General features: G+C 39.2%; 2 protein-coding genes across 2 annotated transcripts; one reads left to right on the plus strand and one right to left on the minus strand.

Annotated features, from left to right (window-relative positions):
- The first annotated feature begins 308 nt into the window (after positions 1–308).
- LOC136183295 (G-protein coupled receptor family C group 6 member A-like) lies at positions 309–11,623 on the plus strand. Its single transcript, XM_065966634.1, has 6 exons — positions 309–475; positions 563–860; positions 1,568–2,368; positions 3,452–3,655; positions 3,748–3,865; positions 4,714–11,623. Exons 1-6 carry the CDS (start codon positions 309–311, stop codon positions 5,637–5,639), a joined length of 2,514 nt encoding a protein of 837 aa, XP_065822706.1. The 3' UTR covers positions 5,640–11,623.
- Positions 11,624–11,704: 81 nt separating this feature from the next.
- Positions 11,705–16,823, minus strand: odc1 (ornithine decarboxylase 1). The gene is made up of 11 exons (XM_020641608.3): positions 16,666–16,823; positions 15,797–15,935; positions 15,469–15,603; positions 15,089–15,262; positions 14,773–14,945; positions 14,432–14,648; positions 14,256–14,339; positions 13,948–14,110; positions 13,743–13,858; positions 13,404–13,618; positions 11,705–13,105 (listed from the first exon to the last, which is right to left on the minus strand). Exons 3-11 carry the CDS (start codon positions 15,568–15,570, stop codon positions 12,967–12,969), a joined length of 1,383 nt encoding a protein of 460 aa, XP_020497264.1. The 5' UTR covers positions 15,571–15,603; positions 15,797–15,935; positions 16,666–16,823; the 3' UTR covers positions 11,705–12,966.
- Positions 16,824–17,412: the final 589 nt, after the last annotated feature.

The raw sequence follows: 17,412 nt of genomic DNA on the forward strand, positions 1-17,412 counted from the left end.
ATTTCACCACCAAATCTACATAGTGCACCTTTAAATAAAAATTTTGTTGGAGAAGAAACAGATAGAGGGTTATATTCAACCGTGTCTGAATCTGTTTTGAAAAATTCAAATCAACATGTTATTCATAAGCTGTTTTTCTTGTATCTGCGACTGTTTTGCGTCAAAAACAGATTTTGGGGATGTAAATTATTTATCTGACCTCTCACAAGAGGAAGTTGCGTGAGAGCAGTAATCCAGGTGTCTCTACATATTGCAGAGAGAGGAACACAGGAATGCACAGATGCACATTACTCCTGTGTGTATCCACCATGTCCTTGCACTTGTTTTTCATAACTTTGTGTGTGTCTTTCACTCATCCAGGCGGGAGAGATGTTCTGCATGCCTACTCTCCTGGGGATATCATCATCGGAGGACTTTTCCCTTTTCACACACAAACTGATAGAAACACAACACATGGACCGTCCTCCTGCAGCGAGTAAGTACACGGCCTCCTTGAAGTCAACTTAAACGACTATAATGTGGTAGGAAAATTGTGGAAATTGAATTGGTTGCTTTTTTGCAGGTTTGAGTTTTGGTCATTCGTCCAAAGTCAGGTGATGATATACGCCATCAGAGAAATAAACCAGCGGACACCAAGGGTTCTTCCCAACATCACCATCGGATACGACATCTACGACACCTGTGGAGACGTCAGCTTCGCTATCGAAGCAACGCTAAAGCTTCTGAAGGATCAGTCAGACCCTAAGAGCTGTTTGGTATCTGAAAACTTTCAAACCAAAACAAAGGCAGTGATTGGTGAAGAAGCTTCTGAAGTGTCGATAGCTGTCGCACGGGTTGTTGCTTTGTCCTCAGTCCCCCAGGTTTGTCTTTTTAAGTTCTTCAGAATGATTCTTTCTCTGCCTTACACTCTGCAATAACTGAAACATTGAAAAACTCAAAGCTCGCATGAAATGGTTATACCTGACCAGCAAACTTAATAAAGTAAGTCATATTGCACCAATTTATACATGAATTCACAAGGTCATTTTTACAACTGCACTCTGTCTTTCCATTCTTCATATTCCCAAGTTGAAGTCAAGTTGTTGGAAAGTTCAACTGCTGCTGCTAAAAGGGTTCTGTCTTTAAGCTGTAGTCCATTTTGCAAATAGTATAAAAAGAGATGATCTGATATTTCATTATCATTTAAACTCTTAAGGAACGATCATTTCCAAGAAAAGAAGAGAGTGAAAATTGGCATAATATATTAAGCCATTTTTCAAGATAAATTGGATGCCCATTGTAGAGGGGGGGGGGGGGGGGGGTAGAGGGAGTTGCAGAAAGAAAGAGATGCTTAGAGACAAACAGAGAAACAACAAAGTTCGTCAAACTTAATTAAAATTTTAGAACTCACGTTATAAGGAGATGGCAAATATCAGTCTTCAATGGCTAATGTTGAGATTCTGATATAATCTCAGATTCTAAACAATAACTGTTATTGTTATCATTCTTTGCTTATGGTTTGAAATGCATCATTGTTGCAAGCCGCTTGCAGAACAACGTTAATGTTATTTTTTCCATGCTGCTGCAGATTAGTTATGCATCGACCAGCCAGCTCCTAAGCAGGAAGTTGAAGTTCCCCACTTTTCTGCGAACAATATCGAGCGATGAATATCAGACAAAGGCCATGGCGGAGCTGGTGGAGAAGTTTAACTGGAAAACTGTGGCCATTATAGGAAGTGATGATGAGTATGGGAAGTATGGCAGTGATAACCTTTTCGACCTCTTCAGTGAAATGAAAGATGTCTGTGTTGAATTTCGTGAAATCCTGCCAGGTGACTTTTCCAATAAAAAAAATACCAGCCGACTGTGGAGCATCATTTATAACTCTTCTGCTGAGGCCATCATCCTGTTCACCAAGCTGTCCAATGTTAAAGTCATCATGAAAGAAGCGATTAGAAACAACCTTAGTAGAACTTGGATTGCCAGTGATAGCTGGTCCACCTCTGACAGTATCTTTAAACTCCATGGAATTGAGAGGGCAGGTCAGGTTTTCGGGTTCATCTCCAAGAGGAAAAAGGTTCCCGGTTTTAAAGACTACGTCCTCTCAAAGTTCAACGGAACCACAAACACCATCCTGGAGCATTTCCTGACACACAATCCACTTTGTACTAAACAACCTGAGGAGAACAGTGAAGCAAACTGCTCGATACAAAACAGTCAACAATGCTCCAACCGAAGTCTGGACCTGAGATGCTTGGCAAATCACATCGACCAGGATACATCATACAATACCTACGTAGCCATTCAAGTCGTTGTTGAGGGTCTCAGACGCCTGCTGAAGTGTGACAGTCACGGCTGTGGACGCAGTGCCGATTTCACAGCCTATGAGGTAAAATGGAATCATCCAGCTCACATATTTTGCATTCTTACCATTTAAAGCCTTGAATTTGGCAGTTGCCATTTTGTTTTGTTTCTTCCAGAAGTGACCATAATTTGAGATAAGTTACGTAAACATTGCTATATCTCTTTCTTGGTAGACAACTTTATCAAATTGTAAACGACAGGTTTCCTTAAAGCATGATGTGTAAAACGACTATTGGTTGAGACTAAAATGTTTTATTGTTTTTATTTACTGAGGTCAAATTCAAGTAAGACATTGAGTCATTTCCTTCTTGTTTTGTTTCCATACGGACACAATTTTAGTAGAGATGCCCCCTGCTGGCCATTGAAAGAATACAGGCTCAACGAGCTTCACGTTGGCTTCTCTTTTAAAACCTAGACATTCATCAATTTATTTTATACAGTTGGTGGTCATTACAGGAAAAAAGACAGGGACTTTGGTTTAAAAAAAAAAGTTGGCCTGCACAGATAGAAGGGTGGCACTATCTCTTATCTGTTTGGTAACAATAAGGAGAGTTGTAGTAGTTAGAGGTGTATAGAGGTGCTCTAGCTGATCATTGGAGAAGAAACAGTGATCTTAGCTCCCCCTACTGGTAGGAAAAGATACTAGCACCTGTACAACTTTCTAAGATAATATCATGAGTGTTTCATCCATACAACAAACAAACTGTAAAGGCTTCCTGGTAATTCCTCTTGATAAAAAATAGTAAACCAAACACTTTGGTTTGTGTTCACATAATGGGTTCATTACCGAGCTTTTGATGGATCTGTGGGCGTGTTTTGTTTATGTTTGAAGATTCAGACCAGGCTTTTTATTTCTGGTTTCCAGTCCACGTGCTAAGCTACATTAACTGTTACCTGTTGACCTATAGTTATAGACTACTCTTACACTATAAGTATACTTATCTGAAATTCACAGGGAAGGGAGTAGGCTTGTGAACTTGATCGCAAAACATCATTTAAATAGACAAAAACAAAGTATTTTTACTGAATCATCTATCTTGTTGAAGCAAATATAACCAAATGTCCTGATTTTACACAGATCAGCTTGTGTTTATGTTTGTTTTCACAGCTTCTTTTGGAAATCAAGAAAGTCAACTTTACTGTGGACACCACACGTACAGAGTTCGACTCCAATGGAGACCCTATAAGTTTAGGATTTGATGTTGTCTACTGGAACATGTCTGCATCAGATATACAAACCATCGGAGAGTACTGGCCGAATAAATGTATCAAGCTTCCAGTTGAACTTGTTGAGAAAATGAGCAATGTGTTGGTAAGGTCATATCATAAACACAATCTGATATTTGTTTCCTGGAAATAAATAAGAAATATCAGTGTGTAATAATTCTGCTTTCTCTTGTAAAGGTCACTGCCTACAACTGCTCTAAAACATGTGAACAAGGACAGGAGCTGAAAATCAAACACAAGAAGTGTTGCTATATCTGTGAACCGTGTGCAGAAGGAGACTTCTCCCCCGGAAATGGTACGTTTTATTTTTTTTTCACCTCAAACAGGATGAGAAGGTCTGCAGAAAACTAAACGTTAAAAAGCAGATTTCATTTTGTTTGTTGTGCAAAAACCAATTTACTAGATAAATACGGCAGGAAGGAACACAGGTTCTGTTTGATGCTCATAGCTACAATACCACACAATATTATACAGTAGTTCAATATCATACGGCATGGTAGTATGGAACAATATGATACTATATATGATGTGTCATGGTACGGTACAATACGATACCATAAGGCACGGTACAGTTTGGTACTATAAGGTATAATACAATATGGGGGCGGCTGTGGCTCAGTTGGTGGAGTCGGTCGTCTCAACTGTAAGGTTGGGGGTTCAATTCCAGCTCCTGCGGGACAAGTCAGATGTGCCCTTGGGCAAGAAACATAACCCTGTAGTGCTCCCGCTGCTCCAGCAGAGTATGAATGTGTGTGAATGGGATTAGTTACTTCTGATGGTCTCTTTACATAGCATCCTCTGCCATCAGTGTGTGAATGTGTAGGTGTGACATGCGGTGTAAAAAGCACTTTGAGTAGTCAGAAGACTAGAAAGAGCTGTACAAGCTCCAGTTCATTTACAGTTTGATACGGTATAATATCACACAATATGATACACTTTATTATCGATTGACTGTAAAAAGAAAGCAGACAAAGTTAGAAAAAAAAAACAAGGGGAGACGTTTTTTTCCACAGGGGGTGCCAAAATCAGCGCAAACATAAAGTTCCCCTCACAAGAGAGTTATTGAATTAAAAGATATGAAACAACACCAACATGTTTGTCCTTTTCTCATGCAGTGAAATGTGCATGTCTTTATCTCTGTAGGTTCGAAGTGTGAAAAGTGTGGTGTGGAGAGGTATTCCTCTCCACTGAAGAATACCTGTTTGGACAAAACTGTTGAATTCCTTGTCTGGTCCAATGCCTTCATCATCATTCTGAGTTGCTTGGCAGTCTTCGGGATCCTCGTCATCGTTGTGTTTGCTGTTCTGTTTACTATCTATCGTAGAACTCCCATTGTGAAGGCTGTTGGCGGTTACTTGTGTTTCTTGGAGCTTCTCTCCTTGCTGGCCTGCTTCTGCCTGACTTTTAGCTTCATAGTAGAACCCACTAAAGCCTCCTGCAGGTTAGGTCTGCCTTTGTTTGGCATTTCCTGCTCCCTCTGCATCTCCTGCATCCTGGCCAACCTGCTCCAAATCTTACTCGGCTTCAACTTTGATTGGAGCAAAAGCTCCTGGATGAAAAAGCTTAATCAGCCAGCATTGATCGTGATCGTTGTCCCTGGGGTCCAGTTGGCACTGTGTGTGCTATGGTTATACTACTACCCTCCCAGTACAAGTGAAACAATATTGGTGAATACCATCCTGAAGCAGTGTACCAAAGGCTCCAAATTGTTCTTCATAGCCATGTTGTGCTACAACTCTTTCCTGGCCCTCATTTGTTTTTTGTTCGCATTCAAAGGCAAAAAGTTGCCCGATTTGTACAAAAATGCAAGTCTTATCTCCATGAGTATGATGCTGTTTCTGATCGTTTGGATCCTCTTCAGCCCCATTTATATCAGCAAATTTGGGAAGTACAAAAGAGCCATAGAGAGCGCAGCCATTCTCGTTTTTAGCTACAGCATCCTCTTCCTTCACTTGGCCCCAAAGTGTTACATCATGGTGTTCAAAAAAGAGATAAATAATGAGAAGGCCATAACCGAGTACATCCGGAAGCATTATGAGCAGAGAGGCATCGCTGTGGTGAAATCATAATCTCACATGCACACAGCTGAATTAATGGCAAAACATTTCAAATTGAAATACAAATCATTGAAATGTGGAGAATATGGAAGTATACGAGCTAGACAGGAGAGAAGTTTGGAGTTTTTCATCTCTGTTTTCGTCAGTTTTTACTTTTTATTTCTTCAACATTTAACTGTATTCTCAACATCGGATTTATCCATGTCATTTTGACTTTATTGTTAAAACTTTCAGCTCTTCATGTTTCATCTCATTCTCCACGTTTGAATTCATTCTCAACATTTTGGCTCAATATTTCATCTTTATTAACAACATTCAACTCTATTCCCACTATTTTTTTCTCTACCTCTGTCTAGACAATCCTCCCTCATTCTCAACAATCTGACTTCATTGTTGACCTTTGTGCTTTTTTTCATTAAGGTAATATTCTTGACATTTCAACTTTATTCTCAACACTGCATCTCAATTCTGAAATTTTAAATGGAAAAAAAAAACAGATTTCTAATATTTTCTTTTATACATATGTAAAATTGTGTTTTTAAATTGAATTGAATTATTGTGTAGATAACTCAGCTTTGCTACGAGCAGGCAGATTCTGTTACCATTGTACATTTGTTTCTGTCTTCATGCTAAGCTAAGCTATGCTATGCTAAGCTAAATTTACCAGCATCATTCTTGATGTGTGGCAGATGGATGAAGTCTCATCTAACCTACAGGTTACTACAGGTTTACTAGTGAGTGTCACTAAATACTGTTTGTGCAGAGTATTGCTTCTGTCTGACCATAAAATACAATTTACTTAAAATCTGCTGCTGTATCATGAGACTCTTAACTTATGTTTCTCCCTTATCAAAATATGAAAACAATTAATTAATGGGACAAAACGTATACAGGTTGAACATACAGTATGTGTTTGTATGACACCTTTTACCTCCTTTACTTTTGCTCTGTAAATATTGATCTTTGTGCGTGTTGGCAGTCGTAAACAAGCTTATCAGTTTTACATTTCTAACCGAATAGCCTTCAGGTTGTGTCAGACACTCAGACTAAACAGATCATGAAAGCACAGGTTGTTTTGTTTTTTGCTGCTTTTAACTTTCTGATTTTTCTTTTCTTTTGTATTTGATAATGGTATATTATTTGTCTTATGCTTCATAATAAAGGACACTGTCAAATGTTTTCTTTAGTTATGGGGGATGTTTAGGTTCAAAAAAATGAAAGGGAACCTTTCAACAATCCTTCTGTTTTGGGTCAGGATGATGTTAGGCACTTCAAGCAGGCATATGAACAGCGCCTGATGAGTGGACAATCTCATTTCAATGAGATTCCAATGCCTTCATCATCATTCTGAGTTGCTTGGCAGTCTTCGGGATCCTCGTCATCGTTGTGTTTGCTGTTCTGTTTACTATCTATCGTAGAACTCCCATTGTGAAGGCTGTTGGCGGTTACTTGTGTTTCTTGGAGCTTCTCTCCTTGCTGGCCTGCTTCTGCCTGACTTTTAGCTTCATAGTAGAACCCACTAAAGCCTCCTGCAGGTTAGGTCTGCCTTTGTTTGGCATTTCCTGCTCCCTCTGCATCTCCTGCATCCTGGCCAACCTGCTCCAAATCTTACTCGGCTTCAACTTTGATTGGAGCAAAAGCTCCTGGATGAAAAAGCTTAATCAGCCAGCATTGATCGTGATCGTTGTCCCTGGGGTCCAGTTGGCACTGTGTGTGCTATGGTTATACTACTACCCTCCCAGTACAGGTGAAACAATATTGGTGAATACCATCCTGAAGCAGTGTACCAAAGGCTCCAAATTGTTCTTCATAGCCATGTTGTGCTACAACTCTTTCCTGGCCCTCATTTGTTTTTTGTTCGCATTCAAAGGCAAAAAGTTGCCCGATTTGTACAAAAATGCAAGTCTTATCTCCATGAGTATGATGCTGTTTCTGATCGTTTGGATCCTCTTCAGCCCCATTTATATCAGCAAATTTGGGAAGTACAAAAGAGCCATAGAGAGTGCAGCCATTCTCGTTTTTAGCTACAGCATCCTCTTCCTTCACTTGGCCCCAAAGTGTTACATCATGGTGTTCAGAAAAGAGATAAATAATGAGAAGGCCATAACCGAGTACATCCGGAAGCATTATGAGCAGAGAGGCATCGCTGTGGTGAAATCATAATCTCACATGCACACAGCTGAATTAATGGCAAAACATTTCAAATTGAAATACAAATCATTGAAATGTGGAGAATATGGAAGTATACGAGCTAGACAGGAGAGAAGTTTGGAGTTTTTCATCTCTGTTTTCGTCAGTTTTTACTTTTTATTTCTTCAACATTTAACTGTATTCTCAACATCGGATTTATCCATGTCATTTTGACTTTATTGTTAAAACTTTCAGCTCTTCATGTTTCATCTCATTCTCCACGTTTGAATTCATTCTCAACATTTTGGCTCAATATTTCATCTTTATTAACAACATTCAACTCTATTCCCACTATTTTTTTCTCTACCTCTGTCTAGACAATCCTCCCTCATTCTCAACAATCTGACTTCATTGTTGACCTTTGTGCTTTTTTTCATTAAGGTAATATTCTTGACATTTCAACTTTATTCTCAACACTGCATCTCAATTCTGAAATTTTAAATGGAAAAAAAAAACAGATTTCTAATATTTTCTTCTATACATATGTAAAATTGTGTTTTTACATTGAATTGAATTATTGTGTAGATAACTCAGCTTTGCTACGAGCAGGCAGATTCTGTTACCATTGTACATTTTTTTCTGTCTTCATGCTAAGCTAAGCTATGCTATGCTAAGCTAAATTTACCAGCATCATTCTTGATGTGTGGCAGATGGATGAAGTCTCATCTAACCTACAGGTTACTACAGGTTTACTAGTGAGTGTCACTAAATACTGTTTGTGCAGAGTATTGCTTCTGTCTGACCATAAAATACAATTTACTTAAAATCTGCTGCTGTATCATGAGACTCTTAACTTATGTTTCTCCCTTATCAAAATATGAAAACAATTAATTAATGGGACAAAACGTATACAGGTTGAACATACAGTATGTGTTTGTATGACACCTTTTACCTCCTTTACTTTTGCTCTGTAAATATTGATCTTTGTGCGTGTTGGCAGTCGTAAACAAGCTTATCAGTTTTACATTTCTAACCGAATAGCCTTCAGGTTGTGTCAGACACTCAGACTAAACAGATCATGAAAGCACAGGTTGTTTTGTTTTTTGCTGCTTTTAACTTTCTGATTTTTCTTTTCTTTTGTATTTGATAATGGTATATTATTTGTCTTATGCTTCATAATAAAGGACACTGTCAAATGTTTTCTTTAGTTATGGGGGATGTTTAGGTTCAAAAAAATGAAAGGGAACCTTTCAACAATCCTTCTGTTTTGGGTCAGGATGATGTTAGGCACTTCAAGCAGGCATATGAACAGCGCCTGATGAGTGGACAATCTCATTTCAATGAGATTCCAATGCCTTCATCATCATTCTGAGTTGCTTGGCAGTCTTCGGGATCCTCGTCATCGTTGTGTTTGCTGTTCTGTTTACTATCTATCGTAGAACTCCCATTGTGAAGGCTGTTGGCGGTTACTTGTGTTTCTTGGAGCTTCTCTCCTTGCTGGCCTGCTTCTGCCTGACTTTTAGCTTCATAGTAGAACCCACTAAAGCCTCCTGCAGGTTAGGTCTGCCTTTGTTTGGCATTTCCTGCTCCCTCTGCATCTCCTGCATCCTGGCCAACCTGCTCCAAATCTTACTCGGCTTCAACTTTGATTGGAGCAAAAGCTCCTGGATGAAAAAGCTTAATCAGCCAGCATTGATCGTGATCGTTGTCCCTGGGGTCCAGTTGGCACTGTGTGTGCTATGGTTATACTACTACCCTCCCAGTACAGGTGAAACAATATTGGTGAATACCATCCTGAAGCAGTGTACCAAAGGCTCCAAATTGTTCTTCATAGCCATGTTGTGCTACAACTCTTTCCTGGCCCTCATTTGTTTTTTGTTCGCATTCAAAGGCAAAAAGTTGCCCGATTTGTACAAAAATGCAAGTCTTATCTCCATGAGTATGATGCTGTTTCTGATCGTTTGGATCCTCTTCAGCCCCATTTATATCAGCAAATTTGGGAAGTACAAAAGAGCCATAGAGAGTGCAGCCATTCTCGTTTTTAGCTACAGCATCCTCTTCCTTCACTTGGCCCCAAAGTGTTACATCATGGTGTTCAGAAAAGAGATAAATAATGAGAAGGCCATAACCGAGTACATCCGGAAGCATTATGAGCAGAGAGGCATCGCTGTGGTGAAATCATAATCTCACATGCACACAGCTGAATTAATGGCAAAACATTTCAAATTGAAATACAAATCATTGAAATGTGGAGAATATGGAAGTATACGAGCTAGACAGGAGAGAAGTTTGGAGTTTTTCATCTCTGTTTTCGTCAGTTTTTACTTTTTATTTCGTCAACATTTAACTGTATTCTCAACATCGGATTTATCCATGTCATTTTGACTTTATTGTTAAAACTTTCAGCTCTTCATGTTTCATCTCATTCTCCACGTTTGAATTCATTCTCAACATTTTGGCTCAATATTTCATCTTTATTAACAACATTCAACTCTATTCCCACTATTTTTTTCTCTACCTCTGTCTAGACAATCCTCCCTCATTCTCAACAATCTGACTTCATTGTTGACCTTTGTGCTTTTTTTCATTAAGGTAATATTCTTGACATTTCAACTTTATTCTCAACACTGCATCTCAATTCTGAAATTTTAAATGGAAAAAAAAAACAGATTTCTAATATTTTCTTTTATACATATGTAAAATTGTGTTTTTAAATTGAATTGAATTATTGTGTGTGTAGATAACTCAGCTTTGCTACGAGCAGGCAGATTCTGTTACCATTGTACATTTGTTTCTGTCTTCATGCTAAGCTAAGCTATGCTATGCTAAGCTAAATTTACCAGCATCATTCTTGATGTGTGGCAGATGGATGAAGTCTCATCTAACCTACAGGTTACTACAGGTTTACTAGTGAGTGTCACTAAATACTGTTTGTGCAGAGTATTGCTTCTGTCTGACCATAAAATACAATTTACTTAAAATCTGCTGCTGTATCATGAGACTCTTAACTTATGTTTCTCCCTTATCAAAATATGAAAACAATTAATTAATGGGACAAAACGTATACAGGTTGAACATACAGTATGTGTTTGTATGACACTTTTTACCTCCTTTACTTTTGCTCTGTAAATATTGATCTTTGTGCGTGTTGGCAGTCGTAAACAAGCTTATCAGTTTTACATTTCTAACCGAATAGCCTTCAGGTTGTGTCAGACACTCAGACTAAACAGATCATGAAAGCACAGGTTGTTTTGTTTTTTGCTGCTTTTAACTTTGATTTTTCTTTTCTTTTGTATTTGATAATGGTATATTATTTGTCTTATGCTTCATAATAAAGGACACTGTCAAATGTTTTCTTTAGTTATGGGGGATGTTTAGGTTCAAAAAAATGAAAGGGAACCTTTCAACAATCCTTCTGTTTTGGGTCAGGATGATGTTAGGCACTTCAAGCAGGCATATGAACAGCGCCTGATGAGTGGACAATCTCATGTCCCCCACCTCTGATTGTGTTGCTTTAAAGCCAGATGGTTGGTTGTGTTTTTCTGTCTGTCTGTTTTTAATGTGCTGTAAACCAGTTTTAACTGAGTCAGATCCGTTTAACTGTAACTTCTGTAATGTTACTTTTAATATTTCCTGTATTATGAAATGAAATGGACGGTGTTTGCTTATGAATAGACATAAGAATGTTTTTGATTTTAATAATCTATAAATGTCGGGAAGCTTTTTCAATAAAATAATCAACTTTGTAGAATTTTAATTCTACATTGGTGTAAAAAAAATTAAAAAATCAACACAATGTTCAACTGTGTTTGTGTAACGCAGAACTCGAGTCACACTGTAACAGTTCAGGCAGAAATGTTTAAACCAGTTCCTACTGTGGCACATCGTGCTTACAGAGCATCTTCTTGAAATTCTGTCCCATGTAAAAAAAAACACAACAGCAATAATTCGGCTCTGCACCTAATGTTTTATTTATTAAAAAAATACAAAACTTCAAAAAGTTTCCATAGGAAAGCGTTATGACGTTGCAATCCCGTCTCTTCCGTATCCATTTCAAACATGTGGTTAAACACTGCTCCTTATCACGAACAGACTTCTTGCCTTCTACAAGTTACAAAAAAATAAAGACAAAATAAAATAAGGAGGAGAAGAGGAGAGGTGCAGTCTGCTTCTTGAGTCCCTGTTTTTTTTTTTTTTATGAAGTGTTAATCTTGAAGATTCAGTTATCGGAGCAGCTGTGGTGTCTCATTAAGAAAGATACACATGCTTACTATGAACAACATGTACATTTGCTTAAAGTTGACTCAAATGCTGCAGCCACATTAATACAGAGTTACACTATGCATGCATGCATTTTGACAAGTTTCTGTTTGTACTAATACATCCTAAAATGTTGCATTGGTTCTGTGAATACCCAGTAGACAGGCATTTACAAAATAAAACACTCAATAGTACATTGGTTAATATCAGTAGAAAGAATAAATATTTTTCTCCTTAACATCTTTAAGATTAACACTTGAGGGGTTCTGTACAGAAGCTGAGATCTTGGAAAATATAAATAAAACATAGCAGCCATTTTTTGAGGAATAAAATCAACCCTCGACCACCTCTTTGCAGTTACCAACCACTTCTGCTGTTAACAGGGCTGTAGAGGAGTTTACTGTTAAATCACCCTCACAGTAAGAATTTTCTACTATTGTGCTCAATAGTATTAAATGATTAGCATGACGAACCCTTCACCACTTGGACTATTGCTACAGTTTCAAGTGTTGTGAGTCTTATGGTGATGGAATCCTTCAGCAAAGTAGTTGTGATTTTATTTTATTTATTTATACAAAGAAACAGTTCCTGTTTCAGAACATGTGATTTTCATAAACTACAGTACTCTAGGTCTTACAGTCGGACTCCAAAAAGAGACTTCAGTAAAACGTTCAAGTACAGAGTCGCCCTGTAACCCTCCGCCTAGAACACTAAAGAGTGTGATCCAGCCTCATCACTTTGAGGGTTGATCCAAAGCTTCCATACAGAACACAGAAATGTGTGCAACAACATGCCCCTCTCATTCTCCTGTCAAGTAACTGGCCTTGAAATGTCACGGTTTACATATGGGGAGAAGAAAAAAAATAGAATAAAAAAGGAAACTTCTCCAGTAACTGATAACAAAAAGATGCAAGATGTTGATAACTGTCGTGTGATGTACAGTACTCATTTAAACCACATGAGCCTGGAAGGGCTTCGTAGGCATCTCCAAGCTGCTCTCTCTGCCACAGCAGGCGGGCACTTCAAACAAGCTGGACTCCTCCGCAGGAGCTGGTATGCCTTGGGAACAGATCTGCTGTACTTGTTGCCTGTAGATAACAAAAACAAAAAGTTAGATTGTCTACCATTGGACGGCTTGGCGGCCTTTCTAGATTCTTCAAATCTACCTGCCCTCAAAAGGCTAAAAGCAAGAGCAAAAGCTAAAGCTAGTTGCTCAAAGATTGGGGAAAAAGGTTGTTTGGTATTGTTGGGGGATGAGGAGGAGAAAGATATTCCTGTTTCAAGGGGGGTATTTGACTAGTATACTGAAACCTTTATATTGTACCGCTCTCTTTACTTTGTCAAAAGTAGCTTTAACTACTTTCGGTGTCCGTGATCTTCACTTACCAAGCAGTGCGGGACATGACGTAGTGGATGTCAGGTCTTTGGAAGCCGTTGAAGGTGGAGGAGGCGGCCACGGTGTAAGCACCCATGTTCTCGAAGACCAGCCAGTCACCCACCTGCATGTCAGGCAGGCTGCACTGTTCAACAATGCGATCCAGGCCATCGCATGTTGGGCCCCAGATACTGCAGGGATACATGGCCTCATCCGGCTTTGGCTTCTGTAAGGATTAAGACGGATTAAAAACTCATACTGTTAAAGTCTCCGCCATTGGTTTCGCCTTTCTCACACCAACTTTTATGACAGACGTTAATGCCATTTACATTCTTAAAACATAACTTTACCTTATGTAGTGTTGGCAAGCAGTGAGCGTGGTCATAGAGAATACAGTTGAAGGATCCATACACTCCATCATTGACATAGTACATCAGAGTCCTGTCACTGGTCCCTTCGTCCTCCTCTGTGAAGGAAGCACACGTTTTGTTACAAGCTATTCTTAAAATAAACCTCATTTCAAAATGACACTCCTTTTCCAATGAAGATCATTACCATCAGAGGCAGACTCGTCATCCATGATGACCTTCTTGGCGATGATGTTCACAACTAGTGTGTAGGCGGAGGCAACGTAATAGCGCCCGGGCTCAGCAATGATCTTGATACCAGTGTCTGCAGGAAAATACTTGTCCAGGGCCGGAGTAATCACTGCTGTGATCTAGCAAGAAAAAAGTAACCAACAGGTTAATATCAGTCCATCTGATAAAAACTCACTAGCCTTGTGCTATTAAAACAAACACAAATTCAAATAATTAGTGTTTGGAACACATTTAAAAAAAAAAAAAAAAAAAAATGCTGGGTACCTCTTCAAATTTGAGTTCAGTGTCCTCTGAACCAGGAAAACCACCTCCAATGTCCAGGAGATCCATGTTGAAGCCCAGCTCATCCTAGTTCACAATTTTTAGAGTCAGGTTTATTATTCTGTGAAAACCTTTATGCAACTCTGCAATCGCAGATATGAATTCACTCAGAAACTTACCCCAATATCGAAAACACAGCGGGCATCAGCGATAGCCTGGGTGTAGGTCTCGGGATCAGTGCAGCCACTGCCGACATGGAAGCTGACGCCAATCACATCCAGCCCCAGTTCTTTGGCCCGCTCCAGAAGACCTCGACAAGCTTTGAGTGTAGCTCCAAACTTCACACTCAGTCGACACACTGCCTTTGAGTCATCTGTAGCAATACGAAGGACCAGCCTGAGCAGGGAGAACAAACAGTTAGTGAAGAGGACAAACATTTAGAGAGAAAAAGAAAGCAGATACTGATAAAGCCTTGATGGTTTAAAAAAAAAAAAAAGAAGGGGAGAGAAAAAAGTCTTACTTGGCATTGTCATGACAGCGTGCCACTTTCATCAGTTCCACTTCGCTATCAAAGGTCATCATCTGAACGCCATGGGCGGACGCATACTTGATCTGGGAAACTTGCTTGCAGGGGTTGGCATAAATGATTCTGCTTGGATCCACTCCCAGAGACTGAACCAGCTGAATCTCTGTCTAGAAAGAGACAAAGCCAACAAGTCAGCAAAAAAGTGCTTAAAAACACAAGCTGCCAATGCAATTTCAGCTCATCATTAAGAGAGTTTTGTATTGTGTAAGCCTGAGAACATCTAGTGCTATGGACACTTTCCAATACACACCTTGCTTGCACAGTCAAAGCCAGTTCCCAGGGATGCCAGTGTCATGACAACAGCCCGGCTGTCGTTGCATTTGACGGCATAGAAAGGAGTGACTCGAGGCAGGGCTCTCACCCAGCGCAGCTGCTTTTTTAGCACATCCCCTAGGTCACAGATGTAGAAGGCATCTCTGTCATCCTGTATTGGAATAGATGGAGGAATAAAGGGACATATTTGTTTAAGAGAAGCAGAATACAATTGGAGAGAATCCAACTGAGACAATTCAACACCAGAAATCAGACTAGGAGTGTTGGCTTTCAGTTACACAACTTGCTTTCTGTTGCATCAACAACAAATGGGGCAGTCTGTGTATCCCTTAAACAAGGACAGTAATGAACATTTACCGTCATGGACGTCTCATTGATCTTTTGATCAACAATATCCTTGGCAGAGAAACCCTCCTCCAGGAACGAGAATTCAAACTCAGTGGGAGTGGTTGTGTTCATGGTCACAAGAAGTCCTTTCACTTCACTAGTAAACTGGAAGAGAGAGGGGGGAGGGGGGCATGTTGAAATTGTGTTGTGAGGAAACAGTGTCTTGTGTCCTTGATTACTAAATTCTATTTTTTTCCCCACTCATGGAAAAGTAGTGCAAGTGAGTATTTCTTTATTTATTGCAGATCATTTTGTATGTACAATCTAAAAAGAAGAAAAAAATGGCAAATAAACTTACTTGGATATGAAAGAGATGGAATTATTGTTGTTGTAACTCAGGTGCAGAGGAGCCAAGGCGGTTCACCAGTGAAGTTAAATCCCTTCAAATAAGACTCTAGGCCTGGGCCTGCAGTGTGTGTCTTCCTAGAGTGGTGATTCTGTAAACAAGAGCAGGATTTAATTGTAATATTAATATATATATATATATATATATATATATATATATATATATATAAAAATGTTGTTGTATACCAACAAAAGGAAAAGCTGGGTTAGGTAAAATGTCACAAAACTATCAGTGAAAATGCAATCTACAAACTAAATGCATTTAAAATATTGCATGAAAATCATAAAGTTATGAATAATGCTATTAAACCATTAGAATTGACTTCAAGACACACAGGGCTTGCACACATCAACGACGCTCCATTTTATTTCTATGGTGTGACAACTTGAGGCCACAGAAAGTCATTGAAAGAACCAAGCGTTTAAGTCCCGCCCACTCAGTTTAATCCAACCGCGATGAAGCTCCGCCTCCAGCTTGTAAAGAATGGAAGGAGAATGAACCAATCAGAGACTAGCGGATGACGCGCCTCTCAATACGCCGGTTCCGCTCTTAATGCCATGAGGCGTTTTAGCATTTTAAGTAAACGGTAAAAGTAGTGATCCTACTCTACACACTGATCCAAACTGTATTCAGGAAAACGTTACACACCCAGGTCAATAAATCTAAACATTTTCCGAAACGGATAAACGTAACGAAGTTTTCTTAACAATGTGATATAATAACCGCTAGCTAGCTGGTTGTAAGCTAACCAACCAATGTAAAACACCGACAAAATATTAACTATTAATGTTAGAGAACGCCAAGGTGATTTATTTGCTTACCTTAAAAAGCATTTACAAAGAGTTTGTCCATTAGACTCGAATGCTGGGGTGAAAAAATAAAGCAGCTCCCCTTCACGATGAAGTCTGCTGCTGGAGGTGAGTGTCTCTCTGCCGGGACTGAAACCAGAGTGGAAGCCGGTGAAGGGATTCCGACTGTATTTATAGAGCGCTTGTTACCACGGCAACGCAGCCAGCTGAAACCGGCCTCCTTTCCACGTATGAACCGGTTTAGCCTTGTCACCTCATCCACATGGTGGAAAAGACAGACAGAGACCGCTAGACAACCATAAGATTACAAAAGGTAACTCAACCAGTTCAAACCGGACTCCTTGGCATTCTAAAACAAACTAAATGAACTTCAGGCTTTCACCCCATTGTGGAAAAGTCAGACAGACAGAGACCACCAGTCAGTCATTGAGCTCCACTGGACTGTGAAGCCCAAGCCTTTGTTAGGATACTTTTAAAGTACCCGACCTGTGAAGTCTCTTTGTCCATGTTTCCTCACTTTACTTAAACAGACAATTTGGTTTGACCATTTCAAATCTTTGTCATACACTTGAACTTTTTTTTGTTCTTGTTGTAGGAGGACTATGCCTTCAATGGAAGCTTAAAACAAACAGAGAAAAAAATATTGCAGGAATTGGGATGCACAAAATATCACTTTTTTTTATCATCACTGTAATATGATAGGAAGTCAATGCAAGAGAAAAAAGCAATTGACAAAGAAAAACAATTTGCTTGGTTACA

Source organism: Labrus bergylta, chromosome 18, assembly GCF_963930695.1.
Source record: "Labrus bergylta chromosome 18, fLabBer1.1, whole genome shotgun sequence".
NCBI lineage: Eukaryota > Metazoa > Chordata > Actinopteri > Labriformes > Labridae > Labrus > Labrus bergylta.

What these genes read in the sequence shown, in the direction of transcription:
- LOC136183295 (XM_065966634.1), top strand. Translation starts at nt 309, where the DNA reads ATGTCCTTGCACTTGTTTTTCATAACTTTGTGTGTGTCTTTCACTCAT. An exon ending in GGACCGTCCTCCTGCAGCGA is followed by an intron (nt 476 to 562) that starts GTAAGTACACGG and finishes GCTTTTTTGCAG; the next exon opens with GTTTGAGTTTTGGTCATTCG. An exon ending in CTTTGTCCTCAGTCCCCCAG is followed by an intron (nt 861 to 1,567) that starts GTTTGTCTTTTT and finishes ATGCTGCTGCAG; the next exon opens with ATTAGTTATGCATCGACCAG.
- odc1 (XM_020641608.3), bottom strand. Translation starts at nt 15,570, where the DNA reads ATGAACACAACCACTCCCACTGAGTTTGAATTCTCGTTCCTGGAGGAG. An exon ending in CTGAACTCAAATTTGAAGAG is followed by an intron (nt 14,111 to 14,255) that starts GTACCCAGCATT and finishes TTTTCTTGCTAG; the next exon opens with ATCACAGCAGTGATTACTCC. An exon ending in GCTTGCCAACACTACATAAG is followed by an intron (nt 13,619 to 13,742) that starts GTAAAGTTATGT and finishes TAATCCTTACAG; the next exon opens with AAGCCAAAGCCGGATGAGGC.